Source organism: Strongylocentrotus purpuratus, unplaced genomic scaffold, assembly GCF_000002235.5.
Source record: "Strongylocentrotus purpuratus isolate Spur 01 unplaced genomic scaffold, Spur_5.0 spur5_scaffold_21, whole genome shotgun sequence".
NCBI classification, from domain to species: Eukaryota; Metazoa; Echinodermata; class Echinoidea; order Camarodonta; family Strongylocentrotidae; genus Strongylocentrotus; species Strongylocentrotus purpuratus.
The window spans coordinates 32,432,567-32,447,827 of NW_022145607.1; the positions used below are offsets into that span (position 1 = coordinate 32,432,567).

General features: G+C 38.0%; 1 protein-coding gene across 2 annotated transcripts; it reads left to right on the forward strand.

Moving 5' to 3' along the window:
* Positions 1 to 5,136: 5,136 nt before the first annotated feature.
* Positions 5,137 to 13,799, forward strand: LOC575783. Of its 2 annotated transcripts, none has more exons than XM_011671974.2 (6): positions 5,137 to 5,324; positions 6,550 to 6,740; positions 8,144 to 8,365; positions 9,072 to 9,142; positions 10,070 to 10,200; positions 11,463 to 13,799. In XM_011671974.2, exons 2-6 carry the CDS (start codon positions 6,581 to 6,583, stop codon positions 11,689 to 11,691), a joined length of 813 nt encoding a protein of 270 aa, XP_011670276.2. In that variant the 5' UTR covers positions 5,137 to 5,324; positions 6,550 to 6,580; the 3' UTR covers positions 11,692 to 13,799. The 2 variants fall into 2 exon arrangements, with proteins under 2 accessions (XP_011670276.2, XP_030850387.1); XM_030994527.1 differs by lacking the exon at positions 5,137 to 5,324 and adding an exon at positions 5,464 to 5,625.
* Positions 13,800 to 15,261: the final 1,462 nt, after the last annotated feature.

The following is a 15,261-nucleotide window of genomic DNA, read 5'->3' on the forward strand; positions in this document are numbered from 1 at the left end:
AGATATCATCAATTGCAGCAAGACTAAAGATACATTTTTTTTTATCACGATCGCAAGTTGATTTATTTATGTTGCAGTGCCCTGGACATACTTGCAAGAAAGTAATTTTTCAAGTTGCTCCAGCAATAGAATTGCCATATTCTCACAGCTTTCAAGATATGTCTCAAAACAAATACGTTTTTGTCCCTTATTTGGTGAAATATTCCTCCTTGTTTTTAATTAATATAAGTTTCGTATGATAATGTTCTCCCTATTTTTTAAAAATATTTTATTTTAGTAATTCTTGTTTATATGCGCTTTGTATCTAATGATCAGGTGCTTTATAAATGTGATATTACTATTAATATTATAAGTTTCTACGGAATAACTCATCACCTCCGTTTGAACAATTATCTTTATCTAGTTACAACCATGCGATCGAGAAAAATCGTAAAACATCTTGGACTTACCTGCAAGCGTTTCTCTTCGGAATAAAACACATAAGAAACAGCTTATGGCAACCAGAAATCTTACTGAAGGGAAAAAAGGCATGATTACTCCTTTCCCTCCTCTCAGCGACGAGAGAAAGATTCTTCGTTCGATGTTTCTCTTCCAGATTTACCCGGTTTGTTCGATAAAAGCTACGATGAAAGACTTTGAATTCAGCGGCGATGCATACTTCATCACTTTTTCGAGCTGATCGATGATTCTTCACAAAATTATGTATGCGACTCTCGAAGTTATTTGGAATAGTACAAGATTGGTGAACGATAAATTGAATGTTATTTCTCATCTATATAGTTGTAAGCCTGGAGGAGAATCAATTCTGATCATCGATGGTGAGCTATACCTCTGAAAGGGAGATTTGAGTTGCAATGAAGACTTTATATCGGAATTATGGGTGTCGGTTTTACACGCATGCGCTGTTGGCAATTAGAAAAGAAAAATGCGGTCCCTCGCGCCGTGACAACCTCCCCCCACCACATACTTTCTAAAGCCTATTTACCAGTGTCAGAAGGAACACTTATGGTTGTACATCAGAGAAATGCAAAAACTGACAACATTTTCAACTTTGAAGGATTATTGGATCCCCTGAAAACACGCACACACATACACACACCCACGCACGCAATTACACTTTTTGAATAACGTCAATCTTTTTAGGTCGATACCTTGATATGGACGTGATTTTCACGTGAATTTGTTAATTGGGCTAAAACCAGCTGTCTATCTCATTTAGCGGACGGGCAAATGGACTTAAATTTGCAAGTGTGCTCATTCAAACTACAGAGTGCGTAGGTAGACCGCAAAGAATGCTATCAATAGGGTAGGTGTAGACCCTTAATTGGAGACCCTTAAGTACATTTGCATAATTTACATACACATAAAAAATGTTACACATACAGAAAGTTTTGTATTCTCTTCAGTAACTTCTTCTCTTTATTTGGTAACAAATTTGTGGTCATGATGTAACTGATTAATAAGATGATTAACGACGTCATCACCAAAGGTCTCTCATTACCTACATGTGTAGGTAATACGGGACAGTTGCAAATCAAGACATTTTAAATACAATTTGAATGGAAATGGCATTGTTATAGTTAGTTCAAACACTTTTTGAAAGAGATACATGCAGCCAATGAAATTACTGTCATTTTGAAATGATTTTAAAACACTGTGAACCAAAATATTTCTGTAGTTTTTTGTTTACAGTAATAAAGGTGCTTTAAATTATGTTTAAATACTTTCAAAATAATGTTCCGGCGATGTGAATTTTACATTGATCAAACTCACAGCATAGAAACAACTTCTTAAAGATAAAGTTGAGTTCTAGTCATGTGATTGCATTGTGAAAGAAAAGGTGTGGAATGGATCAGAAAAAGTTGATCATGTAGCATGTAATTATTGGTGTGTACTGCAATGTTCTGGAGTCATCAAAATCATAAGAAATTCGGCCCAGTCTTGGTAAAGTAACAAGCGCTGTACACATAAAAATGCACATACTACACAAATGGTGTCGGGGCTACTAACCTTGATTTCCGTATCTTTCTATGCTCATTACTCAATCAGTATATATTTCCTACCAAAATTGTTTGGCAAATGATTTTTTTATGTAATTCTTGAGTATTTGCTCTGGCTCCTGGTTAGGAGCCAGAGCATATAACATTGAGTTCATAATTATGGGAAATATTTTCATTCAGATGGTCATATCTCAGCCATTACTTAACATATTCAATTGGTTTTTCGTAAATTGGACATTATTTTTGATGATCTTTCTAAAAATGAAGAAAAAAATTGAGAAATTCTAAAAAATAGATATGTATGACGTCACAGCTTCGGTACTACAACGCAAGGGCAAAATGAACCTCTCAAACGTTATGAGATTTTATCTTTTGTAGTTCTTTTCTTAGCTTGATTCTTTTCTTGATAAAGAATGGCATTTTTTTCTTATAAACTGAAAACTTTGGATCACTTTATGTAATTATGGTTTGATAAAGAACGTAATTAAATGTTGGTATCCGAATGTGAGTGGATCGCCAGGTGGAGTATAATTCATGCGCAACAGAACAACATTTTCTTGAAAACAATCATTGAAAACTTGAAGCCCGGCGCATATTGCGCAAATACGAGCACATAAAATAATTGCAACATGTGCAGGCCTGTATCTGGAACTGCTACTGATTAACTATAGATAGAACGATCTAGGCACATTCTCGATTATGACCATAATAATATCTACGTTTCATTGACATTGTGATTAAACACGTTTATCGAGTTTCAGTGAAGTAAACGCATCGTATTATTATTTTGTGTAAAATGTTCACTGTCAACCATTTGACAGGAGAGCAATGATGAGCAAAGGAGGTTTATCGACAAACCTTGGTTTTCGTGCGTCATATGACGCGTTTTGACGCATTTTTACAAAAACGCGTAAAAACGCGTCATATGACGTACGAAAACCAAGGTTTGTCGACAAACCCCCTTTGTGAATTCGGGCCAATATGTTCGTCCTTGATATTCAGCTTAGTATATAGCGTTATAACGGCTTGTATTAAATAGTTGGAAAGCCGACGACTGAAATGCTCTTTTCACTTAAGTCACCCCCATCGTTTACCCAAAGCCGATACATTAGAGCGTTTTAAATATAGTGTACTTGATAATAGAGGTAGCAATTATTAATGGTGTCTCGGACATTCAATGTTGCCTTTGCCCAACTTCACGCATTAAACAGTAATAATAATAATTACAGTGCATATATAGCGCCTAACACTTACTTTGTCAGAAGTCTCTAAGCGCTCTACAATAATGCAGCATAATTACAGTAGTTTATTGAATGGATGTCGCGAACAACTGTCGGGTCGACGCTTCCCCTTTGTTCCTAGACCCCCCCCCCCCCTTTCCCCTCTCCCATCTCTATCATGCAAACTCGCCTTTCATGCTACGGCTACGTTGCGTTAACATTTTATGCGCCATTATGTTAGTGATAGTGATAGATTTTGAGCGAAAGAATGGTAATTAGATAAGAAAAAAAGTATTAAACAGGGAAACAAGACCCACAAAATGATATTGCTAGTTGAGGTTGACATAAAAGCAAGCGAAGGAAAATGGATATCATATTTAGAGTTCAGAAATAAACAATTAAGTGAAAGGGGTTGGTGAGACAAAAAGTTGGAGGTAGTCTGTACAGTCCGGGGGGGGGGGGGGGGGGGGGGGGGGGGGGGGGGGGGGGGGGGGGGGGGGGGGGGAGGACATTTTTTTTTTTTTTTTGGTTCCAAAATTTGAAAATTGCCGGATCGACCTTTCGGTCCGTTGGGGGGGGGGGGGGGGGAGGATAAGGTCACCTTTTTAAGTTCACCCATTTGCATATTTTTTTTAATTTTTTGTTTGTTTTTGTTTTATATAAAATTAAAACAAAACAAAGGGGTGAGGGTTTCGTCTAAAATGCACACATTGAAAATACCAAAGGGGAGGGTTCAACCCCCCCCCCCCCCCCCCCCCCCCCCCCCCCGCGTACGCGCCTGCGAATGGTAAGTCTGTAGATTATAGGTATACATGATTTTCATGCCGAGAATGCCGGGGGGGGGGGGGGGGGGGGGGGTAAGAGGACATTTTTTTTTTTTTTTTTGGTTCCAAAATTTGAAAATTGCCGGATCGACCTTTCGGTCCGTTGGGGGGGGGGGGGGAGGATAAGGTCACCTTTTTAAGTTCACCCATTTGCATATTTTTTTTAATTTTTTGTTTGTTTTTGTTTTATATAAAATTAAAACAAAACAAAGGGGTGAGGGTTTCGTCTAAAATGCACACATTGAAAATACCAAAGGGGAGGGTTCAACCCCCCCCCCCCCCCGCGTACGCGCCTGCGAATGGTAAGTCTGTAGATTATAGGTATACATGATTTTCATGCCGAGAATGCCGGGGGGGGGGGGGGGGGGGGTAAGAGGACATTTTTTTTTTTTTTTTTGGTTCCAAAATTTGAAAATTGCCGGATCGACCTTTCGGTCCGTTGGGGGGGGGGGGGGGGGGAGGATAAGGTCACCTTTTTAAGTTCACCCATTTGCATATTTTTTTTAATTTTTTGTTTGTTTTTGTTTTATATAAAATTAAAACAAAACAAAGGGGTGAGGGTTTCGTCTAAAATGCACACATTGAAAATACCAAAGGGGAGGGTTCAACCCCCCCCCCCCCCCCCCCCCCCCCCCCCCCCCCCCCCCCCCCGCGCCTGCGAATGGTAAGTCTGTAGATTATAGGTATACATGATTTTCATGCCGAGAATAATTGGGGAGGAGGGGGTTAATGATATCCATATGTCTAAAAACTGTCAGACTGACAACCAATTAAAAAATACTTTTGATGATTAAATCACTCTGTTCACAAATATTTCACATTTTCATATGTAATTCAGTGTGGGTTTATTTGTAATTTTTTGTTTATAATGTATAATTTTTTTTCATTGTATTTTGTTTGTGTAGCGCTTAGAGACTTTAGTGGAAAGCACTTTATAAGCACCATTTTATTATCATTATTATTATATATTTTGTCCGTTTTCGTGGTTTCCCATTATCAAATGAAAATAGCCAGTACCTGGGGTAGAGTCTACAGAAGGGGAAGTACCTACAGTTTCCGCTGCTACCGCAAAAAGCACACAACGGTACAGGCATTTTGTAAACCAGCGAAATCTCGGAATTGCATAACAAGCGTCATTTGAGCTTCAGAAGACATGAGAGTTCTTCCTAGTTCTGTTGTTAAATCTAAGCATCATTTGGCAGGACGTTTGATCATCGAAATCCCGTAGATCAACGCTTGTAAGAATTGTTGGAAGAAGTAGATGAACCCAAAATAATAAGGTTTGTGAACTTAATTTGTACAATGTATTCAGGGTTTTCACGACACTAGTTTCGAGGTTTCACCAAAACGCGAACATGATTGCTCCCGAGCTCGAGTCCTGGTGCTTTTTTTCCTGCAAAACGCCCCGAACCTCTTTATATAGTTCTCCCCAAGAAATAACTTTACTTATTGAAGTTTTTCTGAGAGTTGTATTACATATTCGTATCCATTAATTTGCAAGATTCCCCACTGAGGCCGAGGGAAAGCAAAAATGATTTTCTCATCACGACATGAGTATCACCATTTTCTAGCGTGACCGAGGTGACGTACTAATTAATACTAGATCTAGTAATAGTCTAATACTATGTGAAGTCGTTTATCAAGTATATGTATTACGATTTATGGATGCTTCCTTCCCAGGTGTGTGTGGTGATGAAGAATTTCATTCACATGATATTGAAATTGCATAAATAATTTGGTGTAGCTTCTGGGGTGAGGGTTTCTCATAAATGAAATCAAATAGATTTGTCAACTGCTATATTGTAGTATTTTTAAATGAATAAGTTACGTTTGTTCCCTTGTTAACTATTTTTCACCAAATATAATGTCCATCTTCTCAGCTATGATTTTTTCCTCAATGAAATTAAAGTAAAGGTTTGTTATTGCTTGGTGCATGGTTACCATGGTACACATGTACAACTTCAACTGGTACGTCACATTTTCAAGAAAATGGTTGCGCCACGTCATAAACCATCACATCATGCCAAGAATATCTTCATTTATATATCTCATTTTTCATTTTTTCAGAATGCCTACACTTATTCTTTGGGTATGTGAGGTTTCCTCTTTCTATGGCGTGTCTTCATGTTACAATTAAACAAATGTTGTAGGAAATCTCAAAACCTTCCTAAGTTCCTAATGTTATCAAACATTCCCAACTTCAACTTTATCTATGAAAGTTAACAAATATAAATCGGCTTTCTTTTAATTTAACTTTCAAGTGCATCACATGTTTGTTCCACGTTTTTATTCATTTATTATTTATTTATTTCGTTTTATTTCAGCAGGCTAGCCCCATCAGTAGTTAAAATACTGTTGTACTTGGGGGCCATTTGTTTACTACAGAATGTTGGAGAGAAGATCCTCTTTACAAGATCTGCAAATGTCAAAGTTAGCTTTCTTCCCTCTTTTTTTTGTGGACCATGAATACATAAATTATCTTCATTTTGTAATGTTCAAACACAGGGTTCCAGTGTCATCCCTCTTCTTCTTCACCATGGCAAAATCAGCTGCGAGGGCCATTGCTCCTGGTGCAAGTAAGGCGTCCAAGGATACCAAGACTAAAGTCACCAAAGCAGGGAAGGTCGTCAAGAAGAAACAATCAGAGATACCTGCTGGCAAGAGTTCAACCAAGAAAGTCCAGGCCGAAGCTAAAGGTACATAAGAGGGCTACATGTACACGTACAAGGTTTTGCAGTGTTAGGACTTAAAGGCATCGTTTAACAAATAACAATGTTAAATCTGAGATGCAGGGCCCTACGTCATATGGTCTGTGATGTGGTGTAATATTGAAGCCCTAAAAAAATTGTGATTCAAAATGATCATGAAGTGCCTCAAAAAATTAAAAATCTTTGAGTGACCGGTTACACAATATTCATCATCCCAAATAGACTGTGGTGTTATAGAAACCGTTAGGAAAAACAAATTTTTCAATTACGATTTCCAATCATAAATATCTTGATAATCAGACAGGCGATTGGCTTGTAAAAGTCAGTGGGTTCCTGACTGACCTTGAGGTTTATAATTATCATTGCAGCATGAGCTTAGTCCAGAATTTTGTTATAGAATCTGAGACAAAGTTACCCAATCCCTGTAAAGTTGATGGGTTAGCAGTTTCCATGTGCAGAAGGTCATACTTCGCTGACACCAGACTTGGTGGAAAATTGGAAATACCATTATTGGGTGTACAGGCCTGCACATAACAAACTTGTAGTCAACAAATACTACAAGCATTTAAAATAGATTAATTTTCGGTGATTGGTACACTTAATTGATTTTCTTGTCTTTTTTAACACACTGATCTAAGTTATTATACAGTGTCTGCCAAATTCTCGTGGGAGCTGGTCCATGTGTCACATGTTAATATTATTATTGGTAGTAGTACTGTAGTAGTAAGTATTTGGCATCACATGTGCCTGGGAGGCAAAAAGCAAACAGAATCACTGTAACCCTCGGGTCTCTCCTCCCATTATAACTGATTGGGGGTGTGCAGGTGGACCACTACACCAGGGTTTCCCCCTACTCTTGAACAAATAGTGCAGTGGGTTCTTAACGGGCAAATGTAATGACTCTCCTCTCCACAGGGCCATCAATTAATGTTCTATCCGAGGGACAGAACATTGTGAACATTTATCCTAAGTTTCTTGTATGATTTTGTGAGAATTTGTCTCCTGTCTTTACCAAAATGATCAGTCAATGCATTATTGTACTTTACAATTTCCAAATCCCAATAACATAAGCAGGATTGTATTCCAGACCAGTGGAAATAAATTTCAGTCTAATATGTAAATGACATATGTTTTAATAACTCTACAATACCAGTGTAAGTGCATTTCTGCCATGTCAATCTGTTTATATGTCAACTGTTTCTACCATGAAGGACAAACTGACCTTTCATTCTGAGAATCATTTCAATAGTTAGAATGGTCTTCTGTTGAATATGCATTACCGTTAGTTTTTTTGCTTGTCATTTTTTTAAAGAAATAAAAAATAACATTATGAACATAGCTATGCTTACCTACATTCATGTGCAATTTTCATGACTGATTCTTCCACACAGTGAAGGTGAAAGGAAGCGGGGCTAAAGGAGACGCCACTTCCCAGGAGGAGGCCATCCGGGCGGAGCAGGGATACACAGAGCCCCTCCCCAAGAGGAACGCCAAAGGGGAACTGGTCTTCTCTGATTACCCCGAGATGAGACCCAACATGAGCCCCAAGGAGGTCCTTCAGGCTGGCAGCTTTGGAGGGACTTACTTCAGACCCATCAAGTCATCCGTCACAGGTGAGACTAACGACCAGGGTGTTTCACAAAGATCCTAAGTTGAACTCATCTTTACATGTAGGTTGGACTTTATGGAAAACCATTAGCATCTTTGAAAATATTTTGTAAACTTATTTTAAAAGGCATAAATGTTAATTCAAATCATTCATTTTTTCTATTATCAAGGAGATTTCATGTTCTTGATGTGGAATTTATGAAAGGTCTAAAATATGAAATTTTGCTTTTGAATATTTTATTTTAAGGCTGCAAATGGCTCTCCACAATAGTTAAGTCCAAGTTAAAGTTAAGTTTGACTTTGGATCTTTGTGAAACACCCCCCACTACTTTAAATTTGACATTTAGCATCTAAATAGTAGTATACCAAAATGCTCCAACTGTGCTTACAACCACAAGGAGTTTAATTCATTTTATAAATTATTAATTTACTTATATACGTAATTCATTTCTCAAACATTGGGATTCTTTCAGCTGTGCGGGTGTTTGCTCACACTTGTATCCCAATATTATTCATGAATAACCATCTTGTCTTTAAACAATTAATCTGTGAGTGAGACAAACAAGAAAGGGGGGACTCTCAGGAGAGACCCATTACAGTAAATACAGTTCAGTCTTCCCCCACCAGGCACAGGCGATGCCAAATATTTAAAGATAATGATGATCATATCGTAAGTTTTGGCTATTCTTCATTTGTCTTTGTCTTGCATAGGTGAGAAATACTCTGGTGTATGGAAGGAGCTCCCAAAGAACTGGTTGGAAGGTCTGGATATCCCCAGACAGGTGAGTGCGAGCCTGTAATAACTGTAGAGTAAGAAAGTCATGCCAATAACAATAATAAAAATAGTCACATTTGTATAGAGTTTAATATTACATTTGTAAGCGCTTAACATTGTATATATTATTATCCCGATCACTGGATTCAATTGCTAATCCACACATGATAGCTAGTGCACTAGTTTCGCTCCCTGGGGAGTACTCTGGCCAGGTGTCCTTTTACAAGTACACACATGCCAATCTAACAACATTAACGTTGGTACACCAGGATGAAGAGTGGCAAATGTAGATACCTGTTTTGCCAAAAGACATTGGCGCTGCGACAGGAGTTGAACGGCGAACCATGGGATCCACAGTCCGGTGACGTATCCACTAGAACACGACACCTCTACCAATCAGGGATTAATTCACTCTGTTCAAACGGGCGATTGTGAGCTGGAACCAGCCTAGACATTGTTGCCATTTAGGCGCCTTGTCAGGAATTAATTTACTCTGTGAAGTTTCTGATCACAAATCCTTTGTTTCCTTTATTTATTTATTTTTGTACTTGTCACAATATTTCAGGGATATTAGACCCTTACTATAACCATAACCCTTAGCACAACCTAAAACTCTATTGCAACTCTAGCCCTAATCCAGGGCTTGACACTTATATGTACAGGCGCCTGGGGCACATGGGCATCCAGAAATCTAAGTCCAACCGCCCCCCCCCCCCCCCCCCCCCCCCCCATAATATTGAAGTTTTTACATAGGGCTATATAGACTGTAAACAGCCCTGTCTGAACCCCTTCCAAAATAGTTACTGTTAAGCTCTGTCTTATCTTATATATTTATGAATAAAGCCTTGAGCACTTGTCACTGTAACATATTAGAGCATCTAGCCAATGACTGTAAACCAATAGTGAACTTGCAATTCTGTCTCCATGGTAACAGGTTGCGTCCAGCCCTTACCTGGCAGAGGTCAACACATACAAGGTCAAGTGTGGCGGAAGCCTGGAGATGTGGGAGAGCTCTGGTTGGATTGACAAACAGGATCCTTATGGCTGGTTCATGTGGTATTGCAGGTAAAGTTCTTCTTATTTTTCCTCTTTAGGTTCTTCTCCTCTTTGTCCTCTTCCTCTTCTTATTTGTACTCTTCTTCTTCTTCTTTTCCTTCTTCTTCTTCTTTTCCTTCTTCTTCTTTTCCTTATTCTTCTGTGGGAGATCTTTGGTTGGATTGACAAAAAGGATCCTTATCGCTGGTTCATGTGGTATTGCAGGTAAAGATCTTCTTGGGTTTTCTCTTCTGGTTCTTCTTCTTCTTCATCATCTTCTAATCTTCTCCGTCTCCTCTTTGTCCTTCTCCTCTTCCTTGTCTGATTTTCATTCTTCTTCTTCTTCTCCTCTTTGTACTCCTCCTCTTCTTCTTTTTATTCTTTGTCCCCTTCTTCTTCTTCTTCTTCTTTGTTCTTCTTTGTCCCCTTCTTCTTCTTCTTCTTCTTCTTCTTCTTCTTCTTCTTCTCCTTCTCCTTCTCCCCCTTCTTCTTTTCCTTCTCCTATTCCTCCTTTTTCTTCTTCTTCTTCTTCTTCTTCTTCTTCTTCTTCTTCTTCTTCTTCTTCTTCTTCTTCTCCTTCTCCTTCTCCCCCTTCTTCTTTTCCTTCTTCTCCTATTCCTCCTTTTCTTCTTCTTCTTCTTCTTCTTCTTCTTCTTCTTCTTCTTCTTCTTCTTCTTCTTCTTCTTCTTCTTCTTCTTCTCCTTCTCCTTCTCCCCCTTCTTCTTTTCCTTCTTCTCCTATTCCTCCTTTTTCTTCTTCTTCTTCTTCTTCCTTGGGAGATTTCTGGTTGGATTATCAAACAGGATCCTTTGTGCAGGATCATGCGATATTCTCCTTCTCTCCTTTTGCTCCTCCTTTTCCTCCTCCTCCACCTTCTCTCCCTCGGATCACCAACCATTGAGAGCGGGATGCAGAACTACACTAGAAATAGCCTTTCTTTGGGCTTGAAAACTTTGATGAGTAAATATATTTATTTCAGAAATGCTGACAAACCCAACCATATTGAGATGCTATGGTAGAATGGTTTATTCTCTTTACTTCGATCAGGGTTCAAATCCTAGACGGCAATAAAATCCTTTGGCAAGAATAACATCTCAATTTGCCACTCTCCACTCCGATGTAACTAAGAACCTGATATGCTTGAATGCTAGTTAGTTTGGCAGCTTGGCTAAAACTGAGGTATAACGTTGAAGCAGCATGAGTGTCACATCGTGATGAATTTCAGCATTACACAAGAAACGTATTGTAATTATTATTTTCATTTCATTAATTTGCAATGTTTAAACCAACAGGTTCTATCTGGGAAGGAGAACAGCTGATGACGAGCGACAGGTCGGTCGGTGGAAGAAATGCACTGGGCTAAAGGGAAGATGGCGCAACAACCTCATTGGAAAATGTGCGAGAAGCGGTTGTGCCTACGATAACTTTGCGGTCTCCCCCGTCGTGAGACAGACTCTTCAGCACTGGGGATACCGTCTGAACAAAGAGGACTACGAAAAAGCAGCCAAGAGATTTAAATAGTGGCGGTTTTCCGCCTGCATTGACAGTGCCATAAAACCAGCCTCTCTTGTATTGGACGGATGTCTTACATCAAAACATCCTTATTTTTCATGAGGGAACAGTGTCCTCATCCCCTCCGTTGCCCAAAACTCAGCATTAAATTAATCAGAGGATGGCAGTATGCAGGCTCTGGCCTAGTGTGAGGCCTGACACTGTTCACAACACCCAACACCATTCCAGCATTCTTTAGGCTCCATATATAACCGGATGTCTTGGGCTCCGGAAAGTTTAGGCCTCTTTTCAGGTTTGTTGGGTGAAATTAACTTGCACCGATGAATTCTTTTGATTTTTTCCGTCTTCAAAAGAGAAATGGTTAAAGGTAATAGTACTAAGACTACATGTGCTCGTAACAGAATTTTTACCCATGGTTGCCCTACCAGTATTAATACAATTCTCCCTGAGAGCCATGCAATTATTATGACCTTATTATTGGTGTTCCAAGTTACTCCTAAACATTCCAAAAAAGTTATTGAAGTAATACAGAGTATTTCCGCCTAGGATGTTTACAGGGTTTTTCCGCCTAGGATATTTACAGGGTTTAACGTCCAGTTGGCATGATCATCCTAAAATGTCATCTACTTATGTATTCATGTATATATTACCAGGCTGAACAGATTTTATCTCTACCAGTAGTTGATGTCTTTTAGGATTTACAGTCGACTTTATCAGGTGTGATCATACTCGTAGGAAATAGAGAAGCCCCTCGATTCCCATAGGTTTCCCTATTTGACTGCAAACTTCCTAAAATGCACAAAATAGTGTCCAAAACAATAATTGCAAGGAACTGAAATCCTTGAAATTCAATTCCTGTATTAAAGTTTTGCCAGTGTGACCGCAAAGCTCAGAAAGCTTGACGTCACAAAAAGTTGGCTTATTCCATGCAATACATTCTATGCTCTTTTTTGCTAGGTTATTTATTGGGAAATACTGCATTTTAGAATTGGAGAACATTTTGTGTGTGATTGCTTTTTTTATACAATATTCAATTGGTGTTTGTCTAGAAGTGTATTTGTAAATGTATTTTTAACTTTTCATGTAGCTTTAATCCAGTGTTAATGTTTATTAGAAATTTGCAGAGGAATCTAGTCTTATTAAAACGCAATTGCTTACAAATTCTTTCCTGCTGTAAGCACACTTGAATTCTAAACTGCCTTGCATTTGTAAGCAATTGAAATTTAATAAGACTGGATCCCTCAAATTTTAAGTAGGTAGTGTAGATAGACTGTGTGTTTTCTTACATGAAATTGTGTACCTGTAAATCAAAATGCTGGTAAAAAACACCAAAAATTATAATCATGTCGAGTAAGATTTTGCTGGGATTCGCATCTACACTCAACGGCAATCCAACCTTAGTAATAACTCCATTTTTTATGAAAGCAGAAAAATGAGAGAAACAGTATGGAGAAAGTTTGAAATAAATTGGACCAATATTAAGAGAGTTCTGAATGTTGAAAGACGAGATCATTAAAATCTATACAAATCTCAAAATGGCAATTTGGTCAGTGAATTTGTGACTTACATGTAGTCGTGGATAAACTCTCTCAATTGTTGTGTACAAAGTTTTTAATAATTCATGTTTTTCAAGTGCCCTTCTCCCTTGGGACACTATTCAAAATCTATTGTGGATCGTATATTAGTATATAGGTCCTCTAAAAATAAGACCCTCATGATACATACATTTAAAAAAATTACAATTCTAGTCACTTTGTGTGTTGAAACTAAGGCAAGGGTTGTCTGGCACGACATCACAGTAACATTTCTAATTCAGCCAATTTGGTGTGCTTGTAGATAGTGATTAGAACTGTCATATTTAGGTTTTGTCTGTTTTCATTCAAACTTTCACCAGTCTGCTTTTTTGTTGTTGGTGTTGGTAGTAGTTTATGTCTTCAGTTACTGTATATATGCTTCTTTGATTTTTCTGCTTTCTGTTAGGGTAGTTGCCTATGAGGGTTCTATTTTCCTTTAACATCTAAAATTAGGTTTAACCATCTAACCGAGACACCATACATGTACATAGTCAACACTGATTTTGAAATGCAATAAAGTCAAGAACTCATCCATTTGTTGAACCTCTGTTTTAATATGAGTTAATCTCTTTTTTATTAGATAACAAGATATTTGTATAAATCTCAGAAACATGTAGCACAAAGATAGTTTTCAAAGATTCAATTAAATCATGATATAATACAAAAGTTCAATAAATCATGATATACATGTAATATAAATCTGATAATTAAATATTTTATTTATTAATTCAACAACAGTCACATCATGATTTTCCCATAACTTCCTATAAATCTTTCTACACGATACACCACCTGCAAAAGCTGCAGATATACTAGGATGTCCGATGTATTATTACTTTTTACACTATGCATTGGCAAGGTCAAAGGTTACAAAAGTCATTGGAGAAAGATTCTGATTGGTAGGGTTGATGAAAATTGTTGGTTTGTTTTATTACGCGACTGCTAAGAAAGCATGTACAGTCAAACCTGTCTATAGCGACCGCCTAAAGGAAACACAAAAAAGTGGTCTTTATAGACAGGTGGTCTTTGTAGACAGGTTCCTTTAGTACACGTTTCAATGAGAAACCATTTTCAAGGGAAACAAAAAATGTGGTCTTTGTAGACAGGTGGTCACTAAATAATTGTAAGTTTAAAGCAACTAGGGGATCAACGGCTTTAAGTCCTATCCGGGGGTTAAGGTAACAAGGATCAACGCCTTAATTACTGAACCCGAGACCCTCAGCCCACGAGACCACTGCTCTACAACTAAGCCATCATACTTCCAGTACCACTAAGCCTTCATTTCAGGGGCCTGTGTTGTGTTATAAAGAGTTGATATTAATCGCAACTTTGTTCATAAGATACAGGAGACTGCAAACTTGCGATTGATTGGAGGACTAGCGACTTATTTGGATCAATCGCACGGCTTCATAAGACTGGGGCCCTGGTCTACATAACCTTATTTTATTGACCTTTTGAGATGGATGCCTGCGAACCATGGCGATGAAGGCTAGCCAAAGTTTGCGGGGGACAGCACTCTGACAGCCATCTGATAATGCTTGCTGTGATTTGAGTTTAACTTTGTACACAAGAGTCCCGCAGAGTAAATAGATTTTATCATGTTATCAGAAAACAAGTCTTTAAAACAACAACAAAACAAATGAGTTAAACTTCCACACTTCTTGCGAAACGGGCTGTACACAATTGTTAACATAAAATATATGTATAACAGAACACAACAGATCCAATGTGCAAATGATGGATGAGCATGCCATTTGATGGAGACAAGAATTGTTTCAATGAGAAAATGATATGCTAGTCAACAATCTAGCTGCATTATGACATGATACACACTAATACACATAAATGATTGCACATTGTTATTGAAGAGAGAAAAATCAACTACAAACCAACTACAGTACATTATTGAAATAATGGTAGCAAGTATTGGACTTTGATAAGTATTTATCTACACCTCCAATGCACTTTATTTCACCCTGAAATGTTCTTTAATAGTAACTTTGAA

What these genes read in the sequence shown, in the direction of transcription:
- LOC575783 (XM_011671974.2), top strand. Translation starts at nt 6,581, where the DNA reads ATGGCAAAATCAGCTGCGAGGGCCATTGCTCCTGGTGCAAGTAAGGCG. An exon ending in AGTCCAGGCCGAAGCTAAAG is followed by an intron (nt 6,741 to 8,143) that starts GTACATAAGAGG and finishes TCTTCCACACAG; the next exon opens with TGAAGGTGAAAGGAAGCGGG. An exon ending in TGGTTCATGTGGTATTGCAG is followed by an intron (nt 10,201 to 11,462) that starts GTAAAGTTCTTC and finishes TTAAACCAACAG; the next exon opens with GTTCTATCTGGGAAGGAGAA.